The sequence below is a fragment of the Ranitomeya imitator genome, chromosome 2 (genome assembly GCF_032444005.1).
Source record: "Ranitomeya imitator isolate aRanImi1 chromosome 2, aRanImi1.pri, whole genome shotgun sequence".
NCBI classification, from domain to species: domain Eukaryota; kingdom Metazoa; phylum Chordata; class Amphibia; order Anura; family Dendrobatidae; genus Ranitomeya; species Ranitomeya imitator.
In genome coordinates, this window is record NC_091283.1 from 170533628 (window position 1) to 170549377 (window position 15750).

Below are 15750 nucleotides of genomic sequence, written 5' to 3' on the forward strand. Positions count from 1 at the left end.
CGGCAACACACAGCATCACTCCATACAGTATACACCGTAATAGTACATACTGTCCCTCCACGTCCACATATACCTTCACCTCCTCATACTGAACTCCCGCTGGAACCAAGATTGAGACTCCTCTTGCATACGTGGAGAAGGTAGAATGATATCCCCTCTGGATCCATCGTCTATTCAAAACATCCACTTTTTCCCTTACCAAATGCGTCTCCAGCAAGCATATCATTGAGGCCCTTTGGTCTCTTGCATATTGCAAACACGCAGCACGTCTAGATTTCTCCCCTAGGCCTCTCACATTCCATCACTTGGCTCATCTTCACTATAAGTATCATCAATTTTGAGCTCAGGCTGTCTAACTATCCTCCCCCCCTCCCCCCTCCCCCCTCCCAACTCCCCCTCCCACCCTTCCCCCCTCACATCTAACCATTCCACCTCTTTCCAAGAGTGGGGCATCATCGCCCATAGCGAACACTCCGTTTGGCATTACCATCCCAACCCTCCTCCCACCACTGTACATAACAGGATTTCAGACATTTTGAAAAATAACGTTCTCAAAACATTTTAACTTAGAATTATTTGCACACGCAAGAAGCCTGCATACACTTAAAATATGTCGCAAACCCTTCCTCCCCCTTTCCCAGCAACCATTACATCATCCCTTTAACTTTAACTGGATATAATCCAGCTCCCTTCTTCCCCCCCCATACCCCTTGGCTTGTCAATCACATGACTCTTTTCCAACTGACAGATAAGTAAACAACTTCAGACTCTTCCCACAGTTTCAGTCTCCTTTTCCTTTAAGCTTTTTAGCATTAATATCGATCCACTGGGTAGCGTCCTCCAGCTTCTGGAAAAAATGAATTTTATCAAACGCCACCACCCTCAGTCTTGCTGGGAACATCATGGAATACTGCACACCCAATTCCCTCAGCCGTCTCTTGATACCCGTGAACATCATCCGTTGTTTCTGCACCAGAGTAGAATAGTCTGGGTATATAGCAATCTTTTGACCTTCAACTGTCAGATCCGTCATGTCTCTGGCCTTCCTCAGGATAATGTCTCTGTCTCTATAGTTTAGAATTTTGGCGAGCATGGTACGGGGATTCGCTCCAGGGACAGGTGGTTTCGGCGGGACCCTATGCGCTCTTTCTACCGCGAACACTTTTGTTATGGCGCTATCTCCAAATGTCTCTAACAGCCATTTTTCAATATATTCCGTTGGATTCCTCCCTTCAGCTTTTTCAGGGATGCCCACTATGCGAATATTATTTCTTCTGGACCTGTTCTCAAGGTCCTCATTTTTCGCAGCCAATTCAGCAATTGCTTGAGTGAACTTTTTCTCTGCTTTTTGCAGCTGCACTATATGATCTTCTGCAGTGCTCACTCTCTCCTCTACCTCCCCCACACGTTTGTCAATCTTCTGCATGGCTGCGTTTATCTGGGCTGTGTCCCCCTTAACCTCCTGTATCTGTATGGTCAGAGATTGTTTACATGAAGAGACTAGCGCAAAAACGTCTCTTAGGGTAGGCTCAGCTTCTGGCGCCATTTCCTCGGGTCCCCCTTCTGCCACCGCCATTTTACTCTCCTTTCTCCCCTGTTGTACCTCATGTTCTCCTGCTGGGCTCTCCTCCTCCTCCTCCTCTTCGGTATCAGCTCCGGCTCCCTCCTCTGCGGCCTCCGCTCTCGCAAACTGCTGGAGCTTTGCCGCTACCTCCATACGCTTTCTGCATGCGGCGTTCTCCTTGTCTGCCTTCTCCCTCAAGTCGGCGCCATCTTGGATTGCGCCTGCATCCCCGGCTCCCGCGTCCTTCTGCCGTCTCCTGGTCATGTTCGTCGGTTCCAGCGCTACCGAACAGCACCGCCGGCCTCTCCAAGTCTCCCCGCAGCCAGTAAGCCCCCGCAGGGACCAAACAGCAGCGGCTCTGCAGGATTTTACAATATACAGCGGCGGGAGCTCACAGCCGCACGTCCGCTCACATGGACTCTCAGGCCACGCCCCCCCGTTTATTTTATAATTACCCTTGCACATATTTGCAATTGTCTCATTTGTAACATCTTTATAAAATATTTTTGATAAAGCACTGCCTAATTTTTATGGGATATAATATTTCATATTAGTTCATTCTCCATGCTCTAAAAACCGTACCCTAAGTCTCCTGAAGGGAAATATGCTACTGTTGTTTTTGGGTTAGCTTCGGACCCGTTTAATCGAAGCTGGTGGCAGTGATACCGTGTGCAGACTTTTGGGTTATGTTGTAGCGACTGCGGCGTTGATAATTATTGTTCCTGCCTGAGTGGGAGTAATTTATTGCGTCGCTGCAGCGTGCCCAATAGCCAGTACACAGCAGGCAGCCTGTCTGGTGACTAATTACCCAGGGTGCAGTACCTAATCTGACCTGAGAGTAAGGGGGCGCCAGAGAGCTGCAAGTGTGAAGTGAAACTGTAAGCGGGATAGACATAAATCCCTGCAGTTCGTGGTATATTGAAAAGCAGTGGGATACCTAAAATAAGCCCCTGCTGGAAACTAAGAGGTCAATAGCCTTGTGTGTGTTTTTTCATCACATTGCTAGCAGTGGAGGGATAACTAAGATAAGCCCCCCTGCACATGTGATAGCAGTCTGTTGGCCTAAAGTCACCCCGACCCGTGATGTAGGGGTGACGGTCACGGTGTGAATCGTGACAAATTGGTGGCAGCGGTCAGGGATTCCTGACATACCCCTTATTGTATCCATACATTACCCCAAACTGAATCACCAGTCAAGATCCATACTGTCACCCCAAAACTTTTTTCCTCTACAGATTCAGTCTTACGTTATCCATTCCTGGGAAAGATGGGTGACAACCACTTGGGTCATCATTACAGTTCCGACTTTTACAGACTCCTAATAGTAAGTCGGCTCAAATCTGGCGAGTTGTTGCTTATCTTTGGCTTAATCCCTCCCTTTATTTTGTTCCAATTTTTTTTTTTAAACAGAAATAATGAAGAGCTGATTGTATTACCCCAAAGATCAATACCTTAAAGTGGTATTCCCATCTGCAAAATCCTTTCCCAAGATGTAGTAGATATAATAATATTTACAAATACCTCCAATCAGAAATGTAGTATAGTTCTTCTGATTTGCGGTGTCTCTGCTCATGTGCAGGCATTGCAGGACCTTAGGTATCCATGGTTATGACCACTGATATAGTGACAGTTTGCTAGTTGCTAGTGGTCGTAACCATGGATACAACAGCTTTTAAAAGTATATGGCCAACTTTATAGTAACAAAGCTGCACAGAGTATTTCGAGGCACTTTGTCAGCACAGAACGACCGTTCAAACCAAGTCCAGGTGCTCGGTGCTTCACGGCGGGGCCAGTCATTAACATACACTTTCCCACCTATCTCCACCCTTCTCTGGCTTTATGACGCCAGAGATGTCAGTCAAAGAAGTGGTAGGAGGGTGCAGATATATGGAAAATAAGCAGGTGGGAAGGTGTATATAAATGGCCGCATCATGATGCACCGAGTGGTGGGACTTTGTCTTCACAGAATGACTGTCCAAGCCGAGTCCCTTTTAAGGAAGGGGTTATGGTGATCTTGAAGGAGGCATTAACCCGTCTCATCACAGTCCTTGTCACATGCACAGCCAAATGAGAAGACTGGAGCAGCACAGAGTATTTTGGGATGTGTATGTTACGGGATTAGGGTTACAGGCCGCTAATGGACGGAGCGGACTGTCCCAGATGTTCATACATCCTACTGGTGCCCTTTCCATATACAAGTGTGACACTTACCCTGTCTTTTTCAGTCTCACAGGTATGAGCGCGTACGGGGGTTTCTGGATGGAAGGAACGCTGTGTCTCTCTCTAGGTACCCTGACGCTTCCATTGCTCGCTCCTTTCTGTGGAGAACAAAGAAAACTCATAATATACATCCCAATACCAATATATACAATGCTGCCTATAGGTTGTGTGCAAAGAGTACCTGATGCTTACATTCAGCAGTGTCAAAGGGCTTGGGGCTGAGTGGTTATGAGCTGTGACTAGCAAACTCCTACTACTTCTAGCCACCACTAGGGGGAAGCGCACTGCATACATAGTTACACCACTAACACGAGCAGCAAGCTCCCCCTAGTGCTGGCCGTGGGAGTTGCTTTCTTCAGGAATATTTGTTTCAAGCACGACTGGCGTGAACACTGAAAGTTATGGACAGATACATACTTCACATTATCATACTCAAACTGGTACTAATAAAGAGTTACGTAGCAGACTGTGGGGTAACTAAAGAAGTCACCCACCCATTCCACCCCTAAAAGAAAAAGGTTATCAGCAAGAGCTCCTACATTGCCCAGAGTGGTGATGCACATTGGCCATCAGCTATTCCCCCTCCCTACATACGTGCTTGTGTCCTCTGGAAGGAGAGGAGAGACATCTCTGGTGGAGGTTTATTTCCCCAAAGAACTCAAGGATTGGTCATATTTTAAACCAGCCCCCCAGCTATCTGCTTTCCCTCTGCTGGTTAATGAAATATCATGGGGTTCCAGAACCTTTTTTTCAGAAAAGAATTTAGTATGTAAAAAAAAAAAAAATACATGTACAGTAAACTACACAAGCACTGTACTAATTATATATGTGGCTGACCTCTTTATATCTATTCTATCGGGTCATGCTGTACACAGCAGATGAATTGTCGGCCTTTCAAAGGACATGGGTGTGCAAAAATTGGACAGCCCTCGCATACCCCGAGTGCCATGCAATTTGTCTCTTGTACCCATTAACTTGCATTGGCGAGTCTTGCCTGAGATATAAGGACAATCGCAGCATGCTGCAATTTTTTTTTCTGTCCAATTTCGGCTGAGGGAAAAAATAAATAAATTACAGAAGAGCAGGGAATCCTAGTCAACATTGGTCAGACTAAAATCCGATTGCACTTGTCCGTTTTCCTCTCAGATGAGTATGACTTATTTTGGCAGACCACCTGATGCACAGGGGCCTCGTGACTCTCCCCAGTCGCAGATGTTGGGGAACATGATCAGGCACAGCTGTTTATAACCTGGGAAGGTGGTAATACCCATTGATCTTCCCAGATGAATATCAGCTCACACCTGTATGCTCAGCCTTTAGTGGTTATTAAAATGGGGTGAAAAAAAAATATGACCGTGTGCCCCCGTATTTAATAACCAGCAAAGGGTAGGCAAACAGATGAGGGCTGATATTAATAGGCTGGAAAGCTCCATGGGTATTACCCCCCCTTTCCAGGTTATCAACATCTGCCCCCAGCTGTCCGCTTTCCCTCTGCTAGTTAATAAAATGTTGAGGGATCCCACACTAATTTTTTTTTTTAAATAATGTAATTAGAAAAATACATGTACAGTAAGCTACAGAAGCACTACTAATTATGTCACTGACATCTTTATATCTATTCTATGTATATATATCTATTCTATTCTGTCACACAGTAACCGATCATATATCTCACATATTTATATATATATATATATATATCTTTTTGTTTCTGTCTGATCTCTCTACAGGCGCAGTCAGACGATCCTATAAATCGTATCAAGGTCGGACTGCAATGCTCGGACTGGCCGACGGCTCACTCGAACATAACAGCTTCTTATATTTCTATGCAGCGGGCACGCTCGGGTCGGCAGAGCCATGGGCAGTCCGTGCACTGCGTTGTGATCTCGGTCTGATTTATACAGCCGTCTGACTGCCCTGACAAGCAGAGCTGCAGTCACTGCACCATAAGGAGCTGGGGACTTCTTGCCCTGACTGAGAATAGCCTGCAGCTCGTCTTATCTCAGCCCGTGACGCTTGGCACACTCCATGCCCTTTCTTGATTGTGTAACAGCTTTGTGCCCATTTATTCCAGTCATTATCTTTCCATCTCCCGATCATTAAGCTGGGGGAGGGGAGGTATAAGATTGATCTGCGTTCGTAGTCTCGCTAACCTTTGGGATCAGAACGGACGCTCCTCCTGACGATGTTCGTCCGGTAGCTGCAGGTGCACTGGTGCTTGGAGCCTTTGCCTTGCTGAAGGGGTTAAATGTAAATCATTAATAATGTATCACTGGTCCAGTAGGGAAGAAACTTTATATAAGTATAGTGTGATAATTTACAGGTATGCAGCACCATCTGCTGAGCCATGTCCAACCCTGGACAATTATTGTTCTTAGGAACAATCAGTTCATGATAATCGAGCTTTGTATACAGGCCGCCGATTGTTGGATGAAGTGATCTTTTGGATTGCACAAACGATCATTGTTCTGTGTAACCAGGATCTGCGCTGCTGGGAACAATGGCTGTCCATTACTGATCATCGAGTGCACATCTCACTGTGCAACAGACTGACGAGTAGTAAACCAGCAGCTGATTGGCGGACGTTTAATCCCACCGGTTGACAGGTGTGAGTGGCCCGTTGTGATCCAATCGCCTGTCGCTCCTCTCTTTTCTGCAATATTGCATATGATTACTGCAGCCAATCAGTAGTGATCAGGAGGGTACAACCAGAGCCAACATGTACACATTAATTTACATTAGGGCGATTAATCAGGATCATTAATCTCCCAGCACGCTGCAATCTTTGCTCCTGCCCCTTCTTTCTCTGGGTAGGGGGGTTAACCCTTACTTCCCGATCTGCAAATAATGAGGGTTTTTTTTTACTCCACTGGGTTATCAGTCCTCAACATGAGGTGAGGTAAGGGTTACCCCACTCACCAGTGTTCCCTTTGTGGCTTCTCCCTCCATGAGCGCCAATAAAGATGAATCCTACCTCCTGCTTTGTCCTCCACCCTCCCCCGATAAGTCCGATCAGTGTAGAGGTTAACAGGAATAAGTAATACATAAAGGGAACATTCTGCTCTAGCCAAAGGTTAGACTGAATCTTAACCCCCAGGATGCTGCAGTTAATGCTGACCACAGCACCTAAGTGGTACAGCCAACAGTCAAATATATACTGTATTTTCTGGCGTATAAGACTACTTTTTAACCCTTGAAAATTTTCTCAAAAGTCGGGTATCGTCTTATACGCTAGGTGTCGTCTTATAGGGCAGGTGCGGAGTAATATTGTGGGGGGAGCGACCCCAATGACAAGGTGAGGGGGCGCCTCACCGGGAAGGTGTAAGTGAAGCAGAGGCAGAGAAGGAGATAATAGGATAGAAGGGTGAGCCAGATGAGTGAAAGAGGAGTGTTTTTCTAGGCACAGCACCGCTCGCTCTCTCTTTTTTGCATACCCCTGGCATCCCAGACGCTGACAGATTGCTTCACTTACACCTTCCTGGTGAGGCACTCCCTCACCTCGTCATTGGGACCACTCCCCCCCCCACTATATACTTCGACCACAGATTGCTCCGCACCCACCCTATAAGATGACACCCGGCATATAAGACAACCCCCGACTTGAGATTTTATATTTTAACTGGAAAAGTTGGGGGTCGTCTTATACGCCGGAAAATACGGTACATAGAAAAACACTAATAATTAGTATCTGTAATGACCCCGACTCTAAAATAAGTGTCACACAGCGAGTGCTTAGAAATAAAAGCATGATTGTGAGCCGTGTGGAGTGACCACAGCACTGTCCGGAAACGTCTGCAGCCATATTGGCCTGTGCTCTGGAGATAGGTGCCGATGTGCTGAGGAGTTGGGTCTGGTGGGCTGCAGGTTGTATACGGCTGCTCCTCATATATGGAGAGCTCCTTGGTGAAGGAATCTTTACCCACCGCCGTCATCGCCTGGAACATCCCATAAAAACATTATTTACCAGAGCGGAATGGGAAGAAGGAATCGTCAATCTCCAATGGTTCTAATCACAGGTAAATAACCTGATAGTGGTAGGAATACTCCACCTGGCCATCAGACACAGCAGGATGAAAAGGATACATAGAAACCAACATGGAAATTGTATACACTACAAATAGGAGCACACACACACACACACACTTGAAAGTTTGTGAACCCTTAAGAATTACCCTGATTTCTGCATAAATTTGAACTAAAACTACATCAAATTCTCAAAAGTCCTAAAGTAGATAAACGTATATACACAGACATACAGAAATGCATATGCAAATTTATAGGTACACTGTATACAAGATACATACAACTACACAGACGCATACATCTACAGCGGGTAGCCGCATGCTTACACATGCAAAGACAGACATACATACTAAGCACATATGTGGCATACATGCAGTGCCTTAAAAACTATTCATACCCCTTGAACATTTCCACATTTTTTCAAGTTACACCCACAAACGTAAATGCATTTTTATTGGGATTTTATGTGATACCAACACAAAGTAGCAAGTATTTGTTAAGTGTAAAGGAAATGATACAAGATGTTCTAATTATTTAAACATACAGATGTGAGAACTGTGACTTGCATTTATAGTCAGCCCCGAGTTAATACCTTGTAGGACCATCTTTTGCTACATTACTGCTACGAGTCTCTGGGGGTCTGTCTACCAGCTTTGCACATCTAGAGGTGACATTTTTGCTCTTTCGTTGTACACTTGCTCTCGCTCACTGAGATTGGATGGAAATGTCTGTGATCAGCACTTTCCAAGTCTTGCCACAGATTACCACTGCGATTTTGGTCTGGCCTGTGACTGGACTGTTCACACACATGAATATGCGGTGATCTAAACCATCCATTGTAGCTCTAGCAGGATGTTTAGGTATTTTAGAGCCTCTAACAGATTTTCCCCCCGGATTGCTCTGTAATTAGCTCCCTCCATCTTCTCACCCACCCTGACCATCTTCCCTGTCCCTACTGAAGAAAATCCTCCCCACAGCATGATGCTGTCACCACCATGTGTGACGGTGGGGATGGCGTTTTCAGGGAGATGTGCAGTGTTAGTTTCTCTATCGCTTCATTGGGGGACACAGGAACCATGGGTGTATGCTGCTGCCACTAGGAGGCTGACACTGTGCACAAAAAGTTAGCTCCGCTGCAGCATACACCCCATCGACTGGCACTAGGTTAATCAGTTTTAGCTTAGTGTCAGTAGGAGGTGGACACGGGTCTTTCATTAGACCCATATCTACCTCAGTGTGCATAGTTTCTTTTCAGATGGATCATCTTTTCCTCTGGAGGGATACAGTCTGAACAGTCACAACTGTAATCCCACGTAGAGACTATGAGTACGGCGTGTACTGCCAACCCGTATCCTCATGTCTGGCCGGCAGGACCCAAACCCCTAACACGGATGAGTGTTTAGGTGATCCGGATTCGGTCCTGGCCCCCGTCCCCTACCCACCCGCCCACCAGAGCCTGTCTGTTTGAGGAGACGTGGGCGTCCCACAGCACAGGATTTTTGGATGTCCAATCTTTTCTGGATGGGGAGTTATTTCACACTCTCTCTCTCTCTCCCTCTTCCCCTCCCCCAGGTTCATTCCAGAGGCAACGAGGAGAAAATCAAGGCAAAGAAAAAGATAATACCAAAGGGAAGAAGACAGAAAAAAAAAGATGAGCTATTTCCCCAACTCGCTTTTCTTTTTAGGGGTTTTGTGTAAGGGTCCTTCTAGGATCACTACGGGGCCTTTTTCCTATATGTCCCTATGGATTGGGGCACCTGGGGTACCTTTTGCGGCATTTTTTGGGACCTCTGTGCCGCTCCCCCATGCTCCGTCGGTCACCAGCTTTAATTTAGGTCCCGGCTTCTCTCGGGCCTAGTTGTGGAGTTGGCCCTGCCCCTCTTCTTCCCTGCACTTCGGACAGGCTTTTCGCCTGCCCATCGCCTGCCCATTTCCTTCCGGCCTGCGGCTAGCCCTGCACCCCTCGGCTTCATCGTTCAGCTCAGGGCCGGCGCCATCTTTCTTTTCCTGGACCTGGTGTTTTGCGCTGCCCCTTCCGGCATCAGAGCGGACTTTTTCAGCATGTCCCTGCAGCGCGCACTTTTATCCTCCTGGTATCCTCGTGCGGTTGCCATTTTCAGGCTTGTGGATCCAGATGGTGACCCTTTCCCTGCGGGTCCGGCATATTCTCAGTGCACATCAGCCTTACAGCCTGGAAGCAGACTACAGGACAACTGCACTTACTGTGAATAGCTCTGCTCTGCAGGCTGACATTCTCTCCTCTGCATTTCTTCCAGTCCCCTAACCTTCTGGTATCAGTGGGTCGTTTACTCATCATGCCTAATCCCAAAGAAGAGCGTTCCTGTCCTCCTGCCTCCTCCTCTGCTCTTGTCTGACACTTTGTATGTTCTTTGTGTAAATGTTAGCTCCATTCAGGTCAGTCCTCTGTCAGGACTACAGCAACCCCTATGTGCCCACCGTCCAGGAGTACTCTTTGGCCCCAGGTGAGATCGAGGCCCCTATCCCAGTTTGGGCTTCCTATCTGTCACAGTCCATGGCGGACCTCACTAAAGTGTCAAAGACCCTGGTGTCCATGCTTGACAGGTTGCCCCTTCCGGCTTCTGCAGTTCCTAGTGGGTCACAGGACTCACCGTCTGGGCCCTTTAACACAGGCTGTAAGAAATCCAGGCAGGCGCGTCGTTCTAGGTCCTCTTCCTGCTCCATCTGCCCCCCCCCCCCCCCCCCCGACTCTCCCGGCATCTGCCCCTTCCCGATCCTCCTCTCCTGAGTCAGGCGAGGAAAATTCAGACACACTTTCAGAGGATGACTCGGATATGGATTCAGATCAAGTCTCTAACATGAGAGACATGGTCCAGAGCCTCATTCTGGGGTTCAACCAGACCTTTAGCATTAAGGACAACTCTACGGAAGCCGCAGATCAGGCGGTTTTGTTTAGACGGTAAAAACCACCTCTCAAGGCCTTTCCTCCACATAGAGAATTTGAGGAGGTACTTGCCAGGGAAAGGGAGAACCCGACCAGACGCTTTCAAAAATAGGGAAGCACCTTGGCATCCTATATCCCTTTTCTCCTGAGCTCACTGCCAACTGGACAGCCTCTCCTACCGTGGGCCCGCCAGTTTCCAGACTGTCCGCCAACACTGTCCTCCCGCTTTTTAATGGAGCATCCCTCAAGAATTCCAATGACAGGATCATAGAATCTTTTGGAAGTCGGCCTTTGAAGCAGCCGCTTTTACATTATGCCCGGCTTTTGCCTCTACCTGGGTGTCAGTCCATAGCTGCATGGGCTAAACAACTTCATCAGGGCATTCTTGCTGGTGCTCGATCGGAGGAATTGGCCGACCTTGTGGACCAGACTTCTCAAGCAGGGAAGTACATGGCATCTGCCTCCATGGATGCCGCATCTTGCGATGCTCAGGCGTCCAGCAATATTGTGGCTATCCGACTGACTATTTAGCTCAAGGCCTGGCAGGCGGACTTATCGTCAATAAAGTCTCTTACCAGCCTGCCTTTCCAGGGTTCCCGTCTGTTTGGCTCCAGGTTGGACCAAATTATTAAGGAGGCCACTGGGGGCATGAGTTCACTCCTTCCCCAATCCAAACTGAAGCGGCAGTTTCGGTCCTTTCATCACTTTCGACGTTCCTCAGAGGCGGAGGTTTTTTCCCCACCAGCCGAGGCCACAGGCTCGCCAGGATAGGAAAAAGGCTTCCTTTAAACCTACCCCTTCCTGGCATTCCCGTAACGCCCAAGGTAGATCCACCAGGCCTAGACCTAGCAGATCTTCCTCAGCATGACTCATCTCAAGATCCCAGCGTATCTCCCAGGCTGGGTGGTTGTCTCCGTTTTTTCAGAGAGGCTTGGCTCGCCTCGGTGGAGAACGCATGGGTCAGGGAGGTTATTTCCTCAGGATACAAAATAGATTTCGTTTTGCGGCCCCAAGATTGATTCTTTGAATCCCGTCCTGCTTCTCTGGTTCTGGGTTTCTTTGTATCCATTGCCTCCTTTCTCAGTTCAGGGGTCATCGTCCCCATTCCAGACCAGGAACGTTTCACAGGTTTCTATTCAAACCTGTTTGTGGTGCCACAGAAAGACGCCATGGTTCAATCCATCCTGGATCTAAAGTTACTGAACAAAAGGGTCCGCCTGCGACATTTCAGGATGGAGTCCCTTCATTCAGTAATTGCTTCCATGGAGGCGCAGGAATTCCTGTGCTTCATAGACATCCAAGACACCTATCCCCATGTCCCTATTTTCTGAGGGCATCAGAGAATCATGAGTTTTGTGGTACAGCAGGACTATTTTCAATTTGTCGCCCTACCATTTGGGCTCGCAACTGCTCCCAGGGTTTTCACAAAAAATCATGGCAGCGTTGATGGCCATTTTGAGGATCAGAGGCCTAGTGTTTATCCCGTACCTCGACGACATCCTCATCAAGGCTCTGTCTTTCTCAGGCCCAGGAAAGTCTGGCCATCGTTCTTGACATCTTGTCCCGTTTCGGTGCGCTAGTCAACAGGGCAATGTCTTGCCTTGTTCCGACTCAGCGCCTCATTTTTCCAGGCATGCTGTTCAACACCCGCCAGACAAGGATTTTTCTTGCCGAAGAGAAATGAGTAATCCTCCAGCAGGGAGTTTGCTCTCTTCAAGGCCATCAGGAAGTCTTCCATCAGATTTCCCTTCTATGGGGAACTCCAGACGTGGACTTCATGGCCTCCCGGCTGAACAGGAAGGTTCCATAGTTCGTTTCCAGGTCCCGTGATCCTCTCGCGGTGGGCACCGATGCACTGGCCATTCACTGGTCGCAGTTTGTTTTTCCCTATCTGTTTCCTCCCCTGCCCCTTCTTCCCAAGCTGTTGAAGAAGATCAAGGCGGAAGGGGTGATGGTCATTCTGATTGCACCGGATTGGCCCAGAAAGTCTTGGTTCGCAGAGATAGTCAATCTTCTCCCGGACACCCCCTGGAGGCTCTCAGACCAGATCTTTTGTCCCAAGGTCCGATCTGCCACCAGAATTCTCGGTCGCTCAATTTAACGGCATGGCTGTTGAAACAGCGGTGCTGAGAGTGTCCAGATTTTCAGATTGGATGATTCACACCATGATCCAGGCTAGGAAGCCATAGTCTTCCAGGGTCTATTATCTGACCTGGAAAGCCTATTTCAGCTGGTGTGAGTCTAATCACATTCCGCCTATGTCTTTTTCTCTCCCTTCCTTGTTGGCATTTCTCCAGACGTGACTAGACACTGGTCTTGCCCTTAGTGCTCTGAAGGGCCAGGTGTCAGCGCTTTCCATTCTTTTCCAGAAGAATTTATCCTCCTGTTCTCAGGTCAGAACTTTTCTTCAAGGGGTAGATCATTCGACTCCTCCGTATCGGACACCTGTGGACCTTTGGGACCTCAATCTAGTTCTAGAGGTCCTGAGGAGTTCTCTCTTTGAACCTCTTCTAGAGGTTCCCATGTCATTTCTGTCTTGGAAGGTGGCGTTTCTTGTGGCCATCACCTCCATTAGGCGAGTCTCGGAGTTGGCGGCTCTTTACTATCGCCCTCCTTTCTTTGTCCTTCACCAGGATAAGGTGGTTTTGCGGCCTCCGCCTTCCTTCCTTCCTTCCCAAGGTGGTGTCCGGCTTTCACCTGAATGAGGATATTGTCCTCCCTTCCTTTTGTCTTGCTCTGTCTCATCTTCTGGAGCATTCACTGAACAGGTTAGACCTGGACAGGGCAGTGTGGGTCTAACTGGCTAGGACTGCCCCCTTTAGGAAGACGGACTCGCTTTTCGTCACTCCAGATCGTGCGCGAAGAGGCCTGCTGGCCTCCAAGGCTGCGATTGATTGCTGGATCAGAACTGCAATTTTGGAGGCTTACCAGGTCAAGAACAGAGTGGCTCCCCGTGGGATTAAGGCTGACTATCTGGGCAGTGGACATCTCCTGGGCAGTACACCATAGGGCATTCGCCCTACAACTTTGCGAAGTGGCAACCTAGTCTTCCATTCAAACTTTTGCCAAATTTTATAAGTTCCATACCTACATTTCGTCGGACGTCAGCCTAGGCAGAAGGATCTGGCAGGCGGTAGTGGTGAGTTCTCTGACCTGAACAGAGTTTCTGCGGTTCCCTCCGCAGGGACTGCTTTGGGACATCCCATAGTTCCTGGGTCCCCCAATGAAGCGATAGAGAAAACAGGATTTTTGGCTGCTTACTGTAAAATCTGTTTCTTGGAGCCTTCATTGGTGGACACAGCGCCCTCCCATGTTTATCAGCTCTTTTTTTCTGTGTTCTGTTATAGTTTTGAGTTGCTTTTCTCTTTATCTTGTTGCTTCTCCTACTGCTTTCTCATTAACCGATTAACCTAGTGCCAGTCGGTGGGGTGTATACTGCAGAGGAGGAGCTAACTTTTTTGTGCATAGTGTCAGCCTCCTAGTGGCAGCAGCATACACCCATGGCTCCTGTGTCCCCGAATGAAGGCTCCGAGAAACAGATTTTACGGTAAACAACCAAAAATCCTGCTTTTCCGCCACACGTAGCATTTTGTATTTAGCCTAAAATCTTATACTTTGGTCTCATCTAACCAGAGCCCCTTTCAATATGCCATATGTTCTCAGACAAACCTGTTATGATCAGGTGGCCTTGGAGCAGCATGAACACCTTCACTGGAGTAGGTGGTAACTTATACTGACCGCAAACCCTGATCTTATCACCGCAACTAGAAGTAGCCATGGGGTGTGCCTAACAAAACCTAGACACCTCGATACAGCCGGAGGACTAAATACCCCTAAAGATGGAAATAGGAAAACTATCTTGCCTCAGAGTAGACCCCCAAAGGATAGACAGCCCCCCACAAATAATGACTGAGTTGGAGAGGAAAAGACACACGCAGGCAGAAAACAGGCTTAGCAAAGGAGGCCACTTCTAGCTAAATAAGAAAGGATAGGACAGGATACTAAGCGGTCAGCATAAAAATCCTTCCAAAAAATCCACAGCAGAAAATACAAAAATAAACTCCACCACCTAACTAAAGGTGTGGAGCGTATATCTGCAACTCCAGAGAATCCAACCAGACTGAGAAAACACAGACACTGTCTAAGCTGGACAAAAGAAAAACAAACGAACAGTACTGAAAATAAGCACACTGCATGTGTGCAACAGGAAAAGAAACAGACACTTATCTTTGCTGAACTGGCAGCTAAGCAGGTGAGGCCAGGCAGGGATCCAATACTTCCAAAGAAACATTGACAACTGGCAAGGGCTAATGAATCCTGCACACTTAAATATCCCAGTCAGAACAGCAATTAGCAGATACACCTGGCCAGGACTGTGACTCAGAGGCAACTGCATTCCCACCTACAACCACTGGAGGGAACCCAAGAGCAGAATTCACAACAGTACCCCCCCCTTGTGGAGGGGTCACCGAACCCTCACCAGGACCTCCAGGATGATCAGGATGAGCCAGATGAAAGGCACGGACCAAATCAGCAGCATGGACATCAGAGGCAAAAACCCAAGAATTATCCTCCTGGCCATAACCCTTCCATTTGACAAGGTACTGAAGCTTCCGCTTCGAAAAACGGGAATCCAAAATCTTCTCAACAACATATTCCAACTCCCCATCAACCAACACAGGGGCCGGAGGATCAACAGAGGGAACAACGGGCTCCACATATTTCCGCAACAAAGATCTATGGAAGACATTATGGATAGCAAAAGAGGCCGGAAGCGCAAGTCGAAAAGACACCGGATTAATAATCTCAGAAATCCTATAAGGACCAATAAAACGAGGCTTAAACTTAGGAGAAGAAACCTTCATAGGAACATGACGGGAAGACAACCAGACCAGATCCCCAACCCGAAGCCGGGAACCAACACATCGACGACGGTTAGCAAAACGCTGAGCCTCCTCCTGAGACAACACCAAATTGTCCACCACATGAGCCCAAATCTGCTGCAACCTGTCAACCACAG

General features: G+C 47.8%; 1 protein-coding gene across 1 annotated transcript in view; it reads right to left on the reverse strand.

Moving 5' to 3' along the window:
- LOC138662400 (uncharacterized) overlaps positions 1-15750 on the reverse strand; it is a 46014-nt gene that overhangs the window by 14150 nt on the left and 16114 nt on the right. Inside the window, exons 2-3 of the mRNA XM_069747958.1 lie at positions 5938-6019; positions 3776-3882 (exon numbers count right to left, since the gene is read on the reverse strand). Of these exons, the coding sequence (XP_069604059.1) occupies positions 3776-3882; positions 5938-6019 (189 nt within the window). The remainder of the gene's footprint in view (positions 1-3775; positions 3883-5937; positions 6020-15750) is intronic.